We start from the raw sequence: 16,953 nt of genomic DNA on the forward strand, positions 1-16,953 counted from the left end.
TTCTCAAGTAATAAGCCGCATGTCACTTTTTGACGCGTTTCATTTCATTCTCAGCTCGAGCAGCTACATAAAACAATATTCATGTAATTTGGCTTTTGAAAAATGTAAGTCTCATTCAGTGTACGCAGAGTGAACCGCTGTGCTGATGAAATGAATGTAGAATTACTCTTTGGTTCTTTCGGTAAAGTCACGTAGAAATAAATAAATAAATTGAATTCTAGCATGCGACGTTTCGGTTGCAACACAAGCAATCATCATCAGGTACAAATGAAAGAGAAAACAAACCTAGTAAACTTAGAAATATAATGCAATGCAACAGAGAGAGTCGGCTAACATAACAGTCAACACCCCACCTGGTTGATTACGTTCTTCCAAAGATTGCTAAATTTGAGAGAGAGACAAAACACAGACACGGAGACACAGAGAGAGACACATAAGCAGAGATAGACAACACAGAGACACACAGTGAGACACACACATAGGCACAGAGAGAAACAACGCCTCTGTGTCGAGGCCTTAAATAGAGAGGGGGGGGGGGGTAGAGAAATTAGCGTGTTAATGAGAGATTTGGAGCTTTCATGACTGCAGGAAATAATAGAGCAACAACACGAGGACACAGAGAGAGAGAAAACACACTTAATCAAACAAACTTGGTAAAATTTGGAAATGTAATGCAATGCAACATAGAGAGTCGGTCAACACACAATTAACGCATAACCTGGTTGATTACCTTCTTCCAAAGACTGCTAAATTAGAAGTTAAGCGTGAAATTTGAGAGAGAGACAAGTCACAGACACGGAGACACAAAGACAGACACACAAGCAGAGAGAGACAACACAGAGAGAGGGAGAGAGAAAAACTTAAAACCTCCCCATAGTAATAGGTTTTACCCTTTTAACTGGCACAAAAACTGACACCTTTATTCAAGGCATCATGTTTGCAGTAACCACAACACAAGCAGTCAAAATGCAAACAAAAGAGACAACTCTGATAATAATATGCACTGTCCTTGAATTTGATTGGTCCACACCCGAGACGGCTTTTCTTAGAGCCTAGTCTCCACTGGTGTTGGACCAAATTCAAGGACAGTGCATATTATTATCAGAGTTGTCTCTTTTGTTTGCATTTGGACTGCTTGTGTTGTGGTTATTGCAAACATGATGCCTTGAATAAGGTGTCAGTTTTTGTGCCAGTTAAAAGGGTAAAACCTATTACTATGTCTTGTTACTGGCAAAGGAGGTCTCATAATTAAAACCTCCCCGTAGAGGTGATTCAAACTTGATTTAGAATATTTAATTTTTACATAAGATAGACCTTTTAAATATTCTCCAATGCGTTAGCATGCCACCTTTGGCTCATAACACGAGATGTGCAACTGCTGTTGTAGGAGAATGAACAAATGCTGTGGTCTGTACCTAGCAGCTCACAATTAATGCCAAGTTCTGTATGTTTGCTTGTGCCGATCTGCCAAATTAATCCTCAGAGCTGGGCAAGACCAATTTACCGCAAAACCAAATTAACTCCAAGGCTCCTTATGGTAAAATTGAGAGCATCACATTCCCTAGGTATTAGGATTCCATTTACTTTCGAGGTGGAGGTGGGGGGGGGGGGGTAGCTTCCCATTTAAGCTCAGGAATTCGGTGTTTGGGGTTCAGCAGCTCCCAGCGTAGGCAAACAAAATGTAGGTGCACACCGCCATGCATTTCCAGGGATCGCGGCTAATGAGCCCGGCGCATGTCCAATTTAACACCCATCGCGGAAATTCTCACACCGGCTCCCTCCTTTCTGTCCCTTGCAGATTCCACAAGCCGTGACCCTGGGCCTCACCCTTCGCTGAGCTGTGAATAGTGTACATTATGACTGTGGCGATGTGGCGCGCGGAAGAGGCGTGGTTCGTTGGGGTGGAATCGCGGAAGCCGTGGAAACAGCAGAACATTTGATTTTCCCAGCAGCGACACGGAGCGCGACTGCCCTCGTGTGGCGATGTGGGTGTTTGTTTTTGTGGGTGTGAGTGTCCGTTGAGTGAGTAAATACGTGCGTGTTGCATGGCCATGGCTAGCCTCTCCTGCCTCGGCCACCAAGGTCAAACGGTGGCGGCTAATTCGGGGTGTGAACTTTCAGTGAGCTTAGAAGAGGAGCAGCGGGCAAATACGCAGCACAGACAATTGCACCGAATATACAAAGGAAAAAAAATGATTCCCCGTATAGCCTTAACAAAGTGCTCTTAGTAAGCACCTTTGAAGACCGGCATGGCACACGAAGGGGCGTGGGTGGCCGAACGCCATGCCCGGCCGCCTTTGTCTCCCGAGTGGTGATTTTTACACACCGCACTAGGTACTAATTTAAGGCTGAGTCGACCTGGAGAAGGCCCAGGACCGGTTCAGATGACCGTCACTCGTGTTGACCATGAGCGGGAATCGAACTCGGGTTGCCGGGTTCGTCGCGCAGCAAGATAACCGCTAATCTACCAGTCCCCACGCACCGAATATACATGTGTACAGAAACAGCTATTATACACATACATTTGTGTTAGTATACAGTATCTGGATGTATGTTTGCGTGTGCAGATTCATTTACCTGTATGTTTATGCACTTAGAGATATTGCATTCGAGGTGTCGTGAGAAACTGCATACGGTGACAGCTTAATAACTTGACAATGAGTTAGAGGCCAATACTAAGACAATGATGCTGATATCCGTAAAACACTGCAATGTGAAGTCCAGATTACTGCTTGTCCTTTAATTACTTTACTGCACATTAAAGTTAACCCACGGTAATTCATTAATGTAAATTGTAAATCGTACGTAAGAGTGCCAAGAGTTTAATATCCACGCACAAAGGCCAAGCATTTCCCTCTCACCTCAAAGGCCGTTAGGGCAAGTGCTGTTAGCGAGCACCAACGATTGAAAACATGAAGGGATCGTGGTACCAGCACCACGTATTCTTGGCCACGGAGTCTCCCCCACCTGTGCCGATTCAAATACCAATTACCGCTAATGAACTCTAGTTACCGAGACAGCAGCACAGTTCACCGACCACTTTACCGCTTCAACGCACATAAACACACACACACACATTTACCCATACAGACCAGACGTGCTCGCATCCACACGCGTGCTTACACACCTTGTTGTCTGGTTATGTCGGGGGCAGGGGGGGGGGCTACACAGCTTCGTCATCATAGGCAGCTGTGGCGAGGGTGTTGAGGCCCACGGGGACGTGGCTTTTTGTCCTCATAATAGCTTCAGCTATGGCCATGCGTGCACATTTACATATTTTTTGTATGCCTGCGATACACCCCTACAATACATGGGAAAAGTGGCAATAACAAAAAGAATATACATATATGTGTAACATATTACTGACGATAAAATCCCTTTAAAATCCTTTCCAATTGCAAGGCAGAGCGATGGCAGTAGCAAAAATAAATGGCCCTTTTGTGCTGGGTTTTTTTCCTCCCAGCATTCCTTCCCCCCCCCCCCCCCGTCACTGCTGCACGCTCGCTCTGCACATATCACAGCCGAGCTTTGAGAGCAGCTGTCCCCTTTTTTTAAATCGTCTCTTTTATTTATTTTTTGTTCCCAAAAACTCTGCAGACCACAACACTTGATCCGATTGTCGCTCGACTTGAGAAAACACTCGAGGCAGTTGACCTGTTGCATATTGACTCCCATCATTCGCATCGGAGCCAGGCAAGCATTCGCGCAAGTCCTATCTTTGGTTAACAAATTGCGAGCCAGAAATACTTTCTGGCTCGCAGGAATCGTCATCACACGTGAATGAGATGCAGAGCCGCGAGCTTTCTTACTTGAGTTCCGCTGAAGAAGCAATTGTTGTCATAGGTCAATATGTTTTCCGACAGTATTTGTGCATCCACATATCTCTGTGGTCTTGGCCATTTCTGGCGTGTCTTGCGTGTTCATGTGAGCTGTACATTACATATACACACACGTACACGCAGATAATTTAGTGCACACATTTTCCGTTTGTATATATGCAATGTAGGTTTGTGTGTCTGAATTAAATGTATATGTACAAGCACGTAAATATATATTGCACGTGCAGTACATGTTAATTATTATTTTTACACGTGTGTGTGCTATATATAAAATATTGGGGGAAGTCAACGTTTTGAGAATGAGATATTGAAAGAGTTGCTCCTGCTGAATATTTGCCTTATTTTAAAGTTCCATCTGAACAAATCAGGTAATTGAATGTGTCCTTTGATACAAATTGTTCTGTATTTTTAAAATAAGTGTGAGTGTATGCTTACTCTTAATATATCATTCTCATGACTTTTTGACAACGCTTTTTGCTTTATAGATTAAAACACAAATTTCATGTACCGTATTCAGTGGTTGTCCTATGGATTAACTGGTCTCTGCCATAGCAATGTGGAATGTCTACCACTGGCTCAGGACTAACAGTAGAAATTAGTTCTGCCCATTGTTTGAACTATATATTTAAAACACAGCATTATTGTTTAATGTGTCGTGTGTTTCAGAAAAAAAAATGGCCCTGCCCAATTGTGTCATCTCCATACCCAGCCTGGGAGCGGATGAACAATGTGTGTGTAAACTTGTGCAATGTGCATTAAACAAGGTAACGTCCCTGCCTACCCAGTAGAAGTTCCACAAGTTGTAGTTAAATAAAATAATAAATGCACACACTATGGTGAAAGACATTCGGCCCCTCTGGTATCCTGCGAAAGCTGTGAAATGTATGACAAGCATACACTTCAACCTAACGTAGCCACTATGCTTATACATTTGCTTTATACCAAAAAAACTCAGCCCCTTCATCATTGACACTGCCTCAACAAAATATATAATTGACGATGTTTGAGGCAATGACCCTTTTTCATAGAACATTAAAGCATTATTTGTACCAGATGAGAGCTCACTGAGACCAAAAGAATATTCCAGGGGAGACGACATGCAGAGGAATACAGTAAACATGTAAATTAATTATTGAAACGTACAGCATCAGGCTTAAGACATGCACAATGTATTGCCGTAATGTTTTGCCCCTTTTGTCCTCCATTGTACAACCGGAGTCATGTCATGAGGTGAAGAAACCGCTTGCAACTCTCACAGACCATGTGCAACTTGCTATGTTAGAGAACAGCCCAAAGAAGCAGAAATTGCAGAACGACTGAGATTCCTTCAAGTGATCCCTGACCCGCACACAAGTGGACAGTGCTGGTAATGTTAATCGCTTTGACAGTGAAACCACTATATTTAATTCTTAGAGCTGTAATTGAGCCAAATTAAGTGCAGTGCCAAATTTAATCAGGTGGGATTTTTTTTTTACAGCAATTTGCGACTGGGTTGAAACCATCAGCGTCGTACCCTGGAGAGCCCCAGGTTTAATAGCCGGTGGTGGCTTCTGTTCGATCTGAGAGGTCCCAGCGGTGCCACGCTGGGACCTCTGAGCCACCTGGCCACCTCAGCCAAATGTTATATTGATCGTGTTTGATCATTTCTTTAGGACGGCTTTTTGTGTTTAGTGTGTTGTCCTTCGCCTCCGCCCGCACCTCCGATTAGCACGGTTGGCTACGTACGGCGCGAAAGAAGTCCGCACATTTATTTATATATTTTTGACATCACGCCCAACATCTCGAGACACATGACAGTGAAATCAAGGTAAAGCAGCATACTATTTATGATGTTTTACTCTTGACAACTTTAAAAAAAGACTATCTGTTGGTATTTTCACGAGGCTGTTGGTGACATGGGGTTGTTGAGTATACACACACCTTATTTTTTATGCCATGCTTGAAAAATACTGTGCTGTTTTGTTTCCCTCCCATGATATTTTTCATGGCCTAATTTAATATTTTTCATATTAGTGTGTATTATTTAGCAGAGTGTGCTTGAATGCGTGATTGGAAAAAGGCCCAGTTTCTTAACGTAGGCGAGTTAAATGAAACGTACATGTGTGAGAGGCCAGTAAGACTAAAGGGGAGACCTGGCAAGGCGTAATCAAAGGATTATTAATGCGACAATCTTCACAATGTCTCAGTGGTTTGAAACATACATTCCACAATGTATCAAATTAGATAATGGTGGTGTCTGTAATGGTACCTTGTAATGGTACCTTGTAGTGTACAGGCATTTGATTAATTTAAGGGAGGGGGAATTAAATGCTTTGGAACGTGTAAAATAGACATTTTTAATTTTTCAGGAATGTGCAATGTTATAAATGGGTTTTACCGCAAAATGCTTGAAAGTCATCGTTTGGATAGTGGTCGTCTTGTAATGGTGAGGAAGGTGTGTTTTAATAATTGTGTGTGACTTGATGAACGTGCATAATTAAGCAGAGTGTTTTTGTATATTGCATTCACAATTCACCATCGTTCATTTAACAAGGTTCAGAATGGGGTCGTTAATCTTTTTTTCAAGTGAATCCTGAGTAATTGGAGCAGTGTTGGACCATCACTTCTAATTTGTAATTCAATTGGACCTCTTTTCAAAATTCGTGATATTGGCTGTAAAAAACAGCACACGATGTCCACTTTCACATACTCTCTGATGCCCTCTGTACACAGCCACTGGCATGCTGTGGCAAATTTGGTGCGCAGCTTAGCAGGTGAATGTGGGAATCGAACCTTGTTTGTGAAAATGGGCTCTGTGGCAAGCGTGCTTACCACTTCACTTTTCAGCTTCCCTTTTGGAGAAATTGTTCTCCAGACAAGGAGAGAATTTTATATTGTAGTAGAGAGTGTTACAGTGAGATGGTTATATACGTATTTATGAACGTTACATTAAAACGAAAGGGAGATTTGTGTTGGGAGTGTAACGGTGTAGTAAGTCATCACTTAATATCCATTCTTAAAACTAATGATACATCCATCGAATCACTTGTATAAGAATCTGATTTTTTTTTACCTCCATAGGAATATTTTGCATATTATTGGTTCCTGTAACCTCTACAGTCACTGGGAGGCACTAACATTTACGGCATCGTTCCAAAAAATATTTTTGGTTCAAATCATGACCGAATTGTAACAATTCACGGGGGGTGGGTGGGGGGGAGGGATTGTTACAGCCCTATTTCTTACGCAGTATTATGTGGCGCAATCATTTCTAGAGCGAGTAAAGATGAAGAGAGAGAATGTGTGCACAATGCCATAGCGTTGGATCCCCATTTCGTTTTTTTATTGACACAAGCTTCAATTTGTCTCGGCAGTTATCGCCCAGTGTTCTCATCATAACGCTGATGAGGTCAGTCACTGGCGTCAGTGCGAGGCACTCTAAACGCACCCATCACGTCACGCTTGCTTAATTGTAATAATCGAGGATGTGCTGACATTGGGCAAATTGCTAACAACCATTGTATAAAACAAACTCGCACTGGTTAAGCTCGTTTTGCAAAGCGGGAAATTCATGCCGACGATTTTAAGCAAAGTAGGATTGTCGGAGCTCATTTGGAGCGTTCGCCCCGAAGAAAACGTCCCAGATTGTTTCACATTGACAAGGAACCAATGTGAGCTCACACAGTAAATCTGTGAAAGTGCTCCAAGGGTCAGAGGGGGTCACTGTGACATTGTTGCACACTTCACTGTTTTGCTGGCTTTGGTTAAGCGGTATGATGATTGTGCTAATAGTCACTGCCATTCTATTAACGTATGTCTTTTTATTACCTCGGGTTTTTTTTTATTTTAAGCTCTTGTGAATCTCATTGAGTTTTGTTCGACAGAGCTACAGCTTCAAAGATTAAGAGTGTTGTCAAGAGGCTGTTGGTTATTTTATGCCATTTTTATCCCAAGCGCTTATGACAATGGGTTTGCGTAAAGTTCTTACGGCATACGTGCGTTAAGCCAAATAAAATTAAAACCCACTAATATCAGGAATACTGCTTATATTGGTTATGCATTCTAAGCACCGAATGCCTGTGGTGTACACAATGAAACGTAAAAATGTATGATGTTATCAGTTGAGAAGGATGCTGGATGCATAATGTTGAAATTTGGATAACGATGGCCCAAGCTCATTTTCAAGTCTTATTTTGCGATCGTCATTCATTGGTCACTCGTATCTTTCAAACATCTGTTGATTTGTAATGAATTGTGCAAATATTGCCAACCGGACTTTTGTACGTATGAAAAATACATGTGTAAAAAACCTGGTTTTATTCATGGGTGACAGTTCAGGATTTGAGCCCAGGTTCCAATTGGTGCTGGCTCAGGCGCTTTTAATGGGCTTAGCGTTCACCTCCTGAACCAACTGGCCAACCATCGCTTCAATCCATCTCTAAGTCGTCGTGGCCATTGTCGGTGGCTGAAGCGCCACTGCCGTCGAGAACACTTGATCTTGAAGCTCAGAAATTCGAGTCGGCCCTGTACGAAGGAGACAACTCTATGTGAGGCATCTGCTTGTTTTAATTGTAGAGAACTGAATATTTATTGAATGGTTTGCTTCTTAATTCATAATCACTTGTTTTTAAACTCTGAACTCGCAATGTTGGTGTGAATAATTATCCATCAGTCATTTATAGAGAGCCATGGCATTTAGTTCCATTTATTTTAGGGAACTTATTGCTAAGCTTAGTTGACCAGTCTGATTGCAACATATACATCTCATACTTAATATATAACCACTTTATGGTGGCTCCTTTAACCGCTTACTTTCACAGAGATGTCAACGATTAAATTGTATTTATTTAAAGCATTTAAATTAACAATTTAGCAGTGAAATAACTCTTTATAAGATAATGTATCCCGATGCATAATTTTGAGTACCCTGAAGTGGGATGATATTAAGAACATTCGAGGAAAAAGCTATATTTGCATCCAGCATTGTACAACGCATTCAGTGATGTATTTCATGTTCTAACCTTTAAAAACAACTTTAATTTGGGTATACAACAAATTATTGTGGCTAAATATTATGTTGATGACTAGATGCTCTTGGTGGTCTCGTGGCCATATTTCAGACATTCGTGAAAAAATCACTTGTGTATTGTTGCCTTTGTATAATTGTTCAACCCTCTCCTTTTGTGGACTGCATTTTCAGTCCACCATCTCGTTGCTTTGGCTTTGAGCCCATCCAGCAGGAGAAAACACACACGAGTGTACGCACATGATTCTGACGCATGCCCTAAAGTTTTGAGTTTCGCTAAGTTTTAGCATACAGTAATGAAAGATGTACTTTTTTGTAATAATAATCTCATACCAGTGTACGTGTATGCTGTGTTAACCTCTTACTATTGACGTTTCCATGACACTGATGTCCACACAGTGTCAATGAAAAACCACTTTGCTGTTACTATAAATATTTTCGTCCCCTGGGAGATTCTTTCCATAGTACAGGTGGTCCCCGACTTACGAAGGAGATGCGTTACGACGACCCCATCGTAAGTCGAAAATATCGTAAGTCGGATCATCGTAAGTCGAGGACTACCTGTATTTGCCACCACCTTTCAATAGGCATAAGTGCTCACCACTCTCTCTCTCTACCATTGCTAAGCGCAATTCACAGTTTGTCAGAACTTTTGTACATTCCCTTTGCTACAACGCAGCCGCGATGCCAATATTTATTAGCTGGACGTAACCGCTTATCATCAAGCTGGCTCTGCTCTCCACATAAAAATGCACCACACGCACACGCCAAAACAGATCGTCACCCTGCCCGTGCAACACAAGTCGTGTCTGCTGAATTGAATTGATTTTTTTTTTAAGTAAACATTCGAAACAGAAGGTTATGCACCTTCATGAGCTAATGTTTTCATTTAAGAAAAATAAAAGTCCCTGACTAACTTATATGGTTTACAAACCGATATCAGCAATTGAGTTGTGAACTGATTTTTTAAAATATATTTTACTATTTCCTTTTCCCAGAGTCGCATCGCTCTCCTTCCTCGCCGGGTGTTTATCTGTGTTACTGTGGGCAGATCTTCACTTGCCTCGGCCGTGCGATGTCTGCACGGTTCAAAATTGAGATTGTGTCGAAAAGCTGAGCACGTCCGGTTGACTTTAGCCTGGGTCCCAAACAGATCGCAAGGGCCGCACGTTTTCTCATTTACTTTTGTGTTTCTTAAACATACTTGGCGCGCGCGCGTGCGTGTGTGTACACGTGCACTTGCCTGTATCTCAGTGAAAGGATACGCTTGTTAAATAAATTGTAAATACTGTATGTCTTTGAATGTTATTTTAATTGTATTTATGCTACTCTAAATAAAAAAATGCAGGTGCCCCTCATTGCAATGCCCGGTGTGTGTTTGCTTTTTGCACGCCACTTGTGCTGTCGTTGTTAAATGCATATGGCAAATGCAGTCGTATATCGTGGAAACTTCTTTTGCCAGACACTCCGATTTTTTCAATAAGGAAAATGGCTAAGTTTAAGAGTGAACCTACACGAAAATAGGCCTGAAACTAATACTTTTGTGGTGAATAAAACCATGTTTTATCATCGGTGGAAAACGTGTATAACCTGTTGTCGAATTTCGCAAGGAATTTAACAAGGTACCCACGTTTCTGTAAAACATTAAATGCCTTATGATATTATTCATAATCGTACGCCACTGTGTGCCCGCAACCCACATGTTACAAATACTCGACTCGTAAAAAGGAATGTTTTGTCAGGTTCCCAATTCCAGTTCCCTCCCACGAGTCGAATACTCATTCATGAAATTGGCCAATCCTCTCAAGCGCAGAATCGTCCTGGGACATTCGCCTTGAGAGGCCGTGAGACTGCTTGGGGCACACGTTTATGTCTTTAATGCTGCGCTGTATCATGGGGAAAGAAGCCTAATACCGTGCAGAGTATCTGCTCTGTATAATTTATTTTTGTGTATGTAATACATTGTATATGCATGGGATAGGTATATCATGTTGAGTTGAAGCTTTCGTGACTGCAGGAATCCATACTCTTTGGTTCTTTCGGTAAAGTCACGTAGGTATAAAATAAAATAAATCACGACGTTTTGGGCGTAACACAAGCGTCCAGCATCAGGTGGGAAAGCGATGGTCTGCTGCTGAGGCAGACTGTTTGGATTACACCCGTTGGGTTACACTCTCTCGTCGAGGAGGCCGCTCTTCTCCTTTTCTACAGTTACATGCTAATTTTTCACATTAACATGATAATCTCTCACATTAACATAGCCACTTCCGTGCCCTCTAATATCTCACATTAACATCATGCTAATCTCTCACATTAACATAGCCACTTCCGTGCCCTCTAATGTCTCATTAACATCATGCTAATCTCTCACATTAACATAGCCACTTCCGTGCCCTCTAATTTATCACATTAACATCATGCTAATCTCTCACATTAACATAGCTACTTCCGTGCCCTCTAATATCTCACATTAACTTCATGATAATCTCTCACATTAAAATAGCCACTTCCGTGCCCTCTAATTTCTCACATTAACATAATGCTAATCTCTCACATTAACATAGCCACTTACGTGCCCTCTAATTTCTCACATTAACATCATGCTAATCTCTCACATTAACATAGCCACTTACGTGCCCTCTAATTTCTCACATTAACATCATGCTAATCTCTCACATTAACATAGCCACAATCCGTGTCCTCGTCTAGGAGGCCGCTCCCCTAGCTTACTGTACATTTTCAGATAGGCTCATAGAGAAATGGATGCAAAGCAGATATCCCATTTAAACTATTTTTTTTATTTTACCCGGCAAGACCCACTGCGCTATACAACTTGGGATGATATTCTTGGTTCTTTCGGTAAAGTCACGTAGAAGGGAAAGGACCAAGAATATGAATCCCTGCAGTCACGAAAGCTTTAAATCAAAACTTGGGGTGAGTATTGTTTTTATGCGCACCTATTAAGGCAACCGTTTATGACCAAAGCATTCGGAACGAACCTGATATTTGGCAGATCTCGAAATCTAAGCAGATCCTTGAACCTGGAGAATGCTTCAATTGGGCTAAAGGTCATGAGCCAGTAGAGGGCAGTTTGGTATCTTGCGCTGTATATCGCCTTCACCACCCTGCACGTGCCAGCATGGGGAAGTATGGTCGAATAACCCCCACAATTCTGCACGGCATGGTGAGACCCTGATATGGCAGTGTTTAAAAAAAAAAGTGCTGCACTTGTTCATTAAGTTCAACCAAGGCACGTGCGAGAGTGTTGCGGCCAGAATCACAAGCAGTCGCTTCTATATCTTCTGTGACGTTTCAGCACTGCAGATTACTATTGTTGTGGAAGGCAGAAATAAAACCCAGGGTTGCCAGTGTTGTAGGCCAGTAAACTAGGCCTGCCACCCTTACTGGTCTTCCCATGGTCATCCTCTGTATGAACGTAGCTGTCTGTAGAAATCTCTCTTCTTTTCAGTTGTGTAATATAACATCACTCGAGACAACACATTGTACATTGTAGTTCTACCTTCTTCTGGGATTATAAAAAAAACTATAATTCCCATATGTCCCAGTTTGTTTTGTACCTCAGAGGTGGCAACCTTACAGTGCACTAACATCACTGCCATCCCACGAGACCCACAGACAGCTGAAACAAATTCACACAGCTAAAGCCAAATCAAATTAAACGGCACGTACAACATCTGCCTTTGGCAACCCCAGCACCTCCGTTATTGTTTATGCCCTCTGCTTTAATGGGGTTTCCCCTCTCCCGTTCCCACGAACAAAGCAAAGCCCTGGCTCTCATTCCGCAGTGGGACCTTTCTGTTGTTTAAAAGGGCTCGATATTGACCAGCAGTTTCCATGTAATGGCCTAACAATTTAGGCTTCTGTGCGAGCTCACGCCTATTCTTTGTTTGTTTACGTGAATTGTAGTTTTCGTTTTATTAAACGTTACATATTTTTTTATTTACTCACCAATTAAGGCCGAGTTATGCAATCTGGTCACCTTTATCTTAAGCGCCACGTTGCATCTTTATGTATGAAGTTACTCTCTAATTTTCTGTAGTTCATTTCCAATGGTTGTTCAAATTAAATGCAGTTAGCAAATCTGAGATGGTTAATATTTCTAATAGTTAATATGTACTTGTTTTTTTCCAGCCACATTCAACAGGTTAGAATGTACGTTTAACTTCTTTCGCACCTTACGTAGCTAACCGTGTTCATCAGAGGTGCGGTGAGATCGGCTCAGTGAGCAGGAGCTCGATGTAATGTTGCGTCACAAAACCACGAGAGGTTACAATCAGAATGTGTATTCATACTGCATGAGGAATCCGATGAGCTATGAAGCTTTTTTTCCCACAGATGTCCAGTAGGGTCGGGTCAGAAAGTTTGAACAACAAACAATACAAAAACATACTCTTTGGTTCTATTCGGTAAAGTCACGTAGGTAAAAAAAATAAAACAACAAAAATCACGACGTTTCGGTCACAACACAAGAGGCCTTCATCAGGTGTTGTGGCCGAAAGGTCGTGATTTTTGTTGTTTTATTTTTTACCTACGTGACTTTACCGAATAGAACCAAAGAGTATGGATCCTTGCAGTCACGAAAGCTTTAAATCTAGAATACAAAAACACGTTTGGAGTGCAAAATATATTTTTTAAAGTTAAGAACGTCGCGAAAAATAAAGTATATGGGTACAAATGGCAAAATTATATCAATTCCTGACGATTTTTCAACAATAAATGCAAGCTTGTGCAAAGCAGCAAAACAATAACAAAAAAAACCAGTCCCAGACGACACCAACACAACACACAGTCCCTCAATAAAATTGCACATTAGATTTGAACTGTCGGTACATGGATCAAAGTTGCAAACCACATTTGCAAATGTGGCTTGGGGATGCCTCTATCCAGCAGTAGATCGATGATGGATGATTATGACGATGATTATGATGATCATAATGTGCCATCTGAGGTGGAGTAATGACCCCGGTTTACATCGGCGATGCGTTCCAGAAAGGTGCTGTTAGCGACGTTGTGGCTTCAGGCGACGCACATCGGGTAGCGGGATTAATCAAGTGACGATGTGTGTGTGAAACGACGTAAGAGGTGGGGGGGGGGGGGGGAGACGTACATCGGGGTATTACCGTACTACGTGAAAAGGCGAAGACATCGCCTTGTGGAACTCCCTCCAGACGGCGAGCCTCAAGTCACCGCGTTGAGCCGTGACCCTGACACCACAAATCCACTTCAATGGGAGTCTCTTCAAAACACGAATCCTTCTATGGCTGCTGTTTGGGGGGTTATGTGCTGCCCATTCATCTCTTGATGGAAAACAGTTCACGTGTTCGTTGAGAACTGTTTAAATGTCAGCTTTCTCAATACATTTTTCTCAAACAGTGATCTTGTACGCTATGTCAATCGATGTGTCATCTCTTTAATTGAAAGGCAATTGTCCAAAATGTCGGCTAATGAGTATGCATTTCTGTTTGCAGGCAGTTTTAATGATAAAAGTGGCAAATTTAATTCGTGGCTATTTTTAAAATATATAAATAACTAAATAAATGTCATTCAAGGGTTATCAGTAAGGTCCGGCTTTTGGATGCTTTGAGCTATTAGGTTAATTCGTGTTTTTTTGTTCATGAGGGAATAAACCAGGAGGACCTTGAGAAAACTCACATGTACAAGGGTGTAAACACTCAGAGCCACACAAAGATAGATTTAGGAATCCACTGCTGTACCGTCATCTCCTGGCCATCTCCCTTGCCAAAACCTACAACACCTGCTACAGTATTCCCTCGGTAACCTCCCATCCAACCGTCCGAGTACAGACCGGACTTAAAACCCTGCTTCAGCTTCCGACATCTGGTCGGGTGCATATCGCGGTGATTTGTTTGTAGGCAATGAACATCGTCTTGCTGTTGTTGTTGTTGTTGCACTGCCTGCAAGACGTGGCGCAATGTTGGCGTACGTGGGGACCCCGCAACAACCATCTCAGGACGTCGGCACTGCTGGCCAAACGTCGGAATTCCACGGCATAATGAACTATCAGTGCGCAACGTGACAACCCCCCCCGGCCATATTCTTTGGGTCTTTCGGTAAAGTCGCGTAGATAGGTTCAAAGAAAATAACAAACAAAAAACGACGACGTTTCGATCGCAACACGAGCGCTTGTGTTGCGATCGAAACGTCGTCGTAGTCACGAAAGCTTTAAGTCGAGATTTAACCCCCCGCTCATTCAAGTACGGTCGGGAACAGCTTACGCGCGAAGGCCACCACCACCACCACCAACTGCTGGTAACAAATTGGGGAAAAGGGAAAAAAATCCGACGTGCGATTGTGGGTCACCCATAACAGACCGTGGAACATATAACGGACTCGATGCACGAATCGCAACTACGCAGCAAGGCATCACAGCGACTATGCATGCACTCCGCTACCCCTGATGCTATTTTATTGGCTCAACCACCTCAATGTGAAATTGTAGTTGTTGCTTTCCATCAATAAGACATCAGTGTGAGGGCCCTCCACACGCCGCCTGCAAGGGATTGTTTTCACTTTTGTGTATTGTCAGGAGCCTCACTAAAGGCCACCAGTGGCCCGCGGGCCTTGCAATGACGGCCACAGCTCTACATCAACATCAGCCATACCCCAGTGCGCCTTTTGGCGTCATCTGGTCCAACACCACGTGAGACTGGGCTCTAAGGAAAGCTGTCTCGGGTGTGGACCAATCAATTTCAAGGAAGTGCCAATACATGATCAGAGTTATGTTTTTTTTGTTTGCATTCCGACCGCAGGTGTTGTGGTCAATGCAAACATGACTCCTTGTAAAAAAAAAAGAGGTGTCAGTTTTCTTGCCAGATAAAAGGATAAAAAAAACAATTATCATACCTTGACGAGTCAGCAACCCAGTGCCACCATACACCATGAGGTGGCGGTCTTTCCATTGTTTTTAATAATACATTGCACATGGCAATACTCACACAAGCACTGTGCATTGCACACAGTAACCCGTGGATGCTCAATAGGTAGAAAGCTCTGGTGTAAACATTTCCACCGGTGCCAGCACTTTTGTCTCTTCCCATTCTTGTGGTGACAGGAGATCTCCAACATATATACTGGATCAGTGCTATCACGTGCCTATGAATTCTATAATATAGTCAGCTCTGATTTAGAAAGAGATGGCAAGCATTAACTTAAAGCTTTCGTGACTGCAGGTATTCACATTCTTTGGGATCTTTCGGTAAAGTCACGCAGATAGGTTCAAAGAAAATTACAAAAAAACTACGACGTTTCTTTCACAACACAAGCGGTCGTCATCAGGAAAAAGGATGATGACGACCGCCTGTGTTCGTAGTTTTTTTGTTATTTTATTTGAACTTATCTACGTGAAATTTAGATTTAAAGCTTTCGTGACTGCAGGGATTCATATTCTTGGTTCTTTCGGTAAAGTCACGTAGAAGGGAAATAATAAAATAATAATAAAACAATAAAATTCTCACGCCGTTTCTATTACGTGACTTTACCGAAAGAACCAAGAATATGAATCCCTGCAGTCACGAAAGCTTTAAATCGAAATTTCACGTAGATAGGTTCAAAGAAAAAAATCAACACTGATGATGATTATTCTTAGTTTTTTCGGTAAAGTCACGTTGAAGAGAAACAACAAAATAACAAAATATATATAAAACAATAAAAAAATTCTCACGACGTTTCGACCATAACTCAAACGGTCATCATCAGGTGTGTTGGTTTGCATAAATTTCGTCTCCCCCCTCCTCTTTTCAAAAAAAAAATAGATGGACTAGTCCTGGGCAAACTGCCAATCGCTGCGCGTGACGCCAACGTTTTTTTATAAATAAATAAATGTGCCGTTTAAAAATAAATTTATGCAAACCAACACACCTGATGATGACCGTTTGAGTTATGGTCGAAACGTCGTGAGAATTTTTTTATTGTTTTATATATATTTTGTTATTTTGTTGTTTCTCTTCAACGTGACTTTACCGAAAAAACTAAGAATATGAATTACTGCAGTCACGAAAGCTTTAAATCAAAATTTAACTGATGATGATTGTTTGTGTTGCAATCGAAACGTCGTGAGAATTTTATAGT

General features: G+C 41.9%; 1 protein-coding gene across 4 annotated transcripts in view; it reads left to right on the forward strand.

Annotated features, from left to right (window-relative positions):
* LOC116942667 (phosphatase and actin regulator 1) overlaps positions 1-10,202 on the forward strand; it is a 103,533-nt gene extending 93,331 nt beyond the window's left edge. For all 4 annotated transcript variants that reach the window (XM_032954860.2, XM_076067284.1, XM_032954861.2 and 1 more), the window contains one exon: positions 1,799-10,202. In XM_032954860.2, the coding sequence (XP_032810751.2) occupies positions 1,799-1,814 (16 nt within the window). In that variant the 3' untranslated portion in view covers positions 1,815-10,202. The remainder of the gene's footprint in view (positions 1-1,798) is intronic.
* Positions 10,203-16,953: the final 6,751 nt, after the last annotated feature.

The sequence above is a fragment of the Petromyzon marinus genome, chromosome 15 (genome assembly GCF_048934315.1).
Source record: "Petromyzon marinus isolate PM22_M1 ecotype Great Lakes invasive population chromosome 15, UKy_Petmar_22M1.pri1.0, whole genome shotgun sequence".
NCBI classification, from domain to species: domain Eukaryota; kingdom Metazoa; phylum Chordata; class Hyperoartia; order Petromyzontiformes; family Petromyzontidae; genus Petromyzon; species Petromyzon marinus.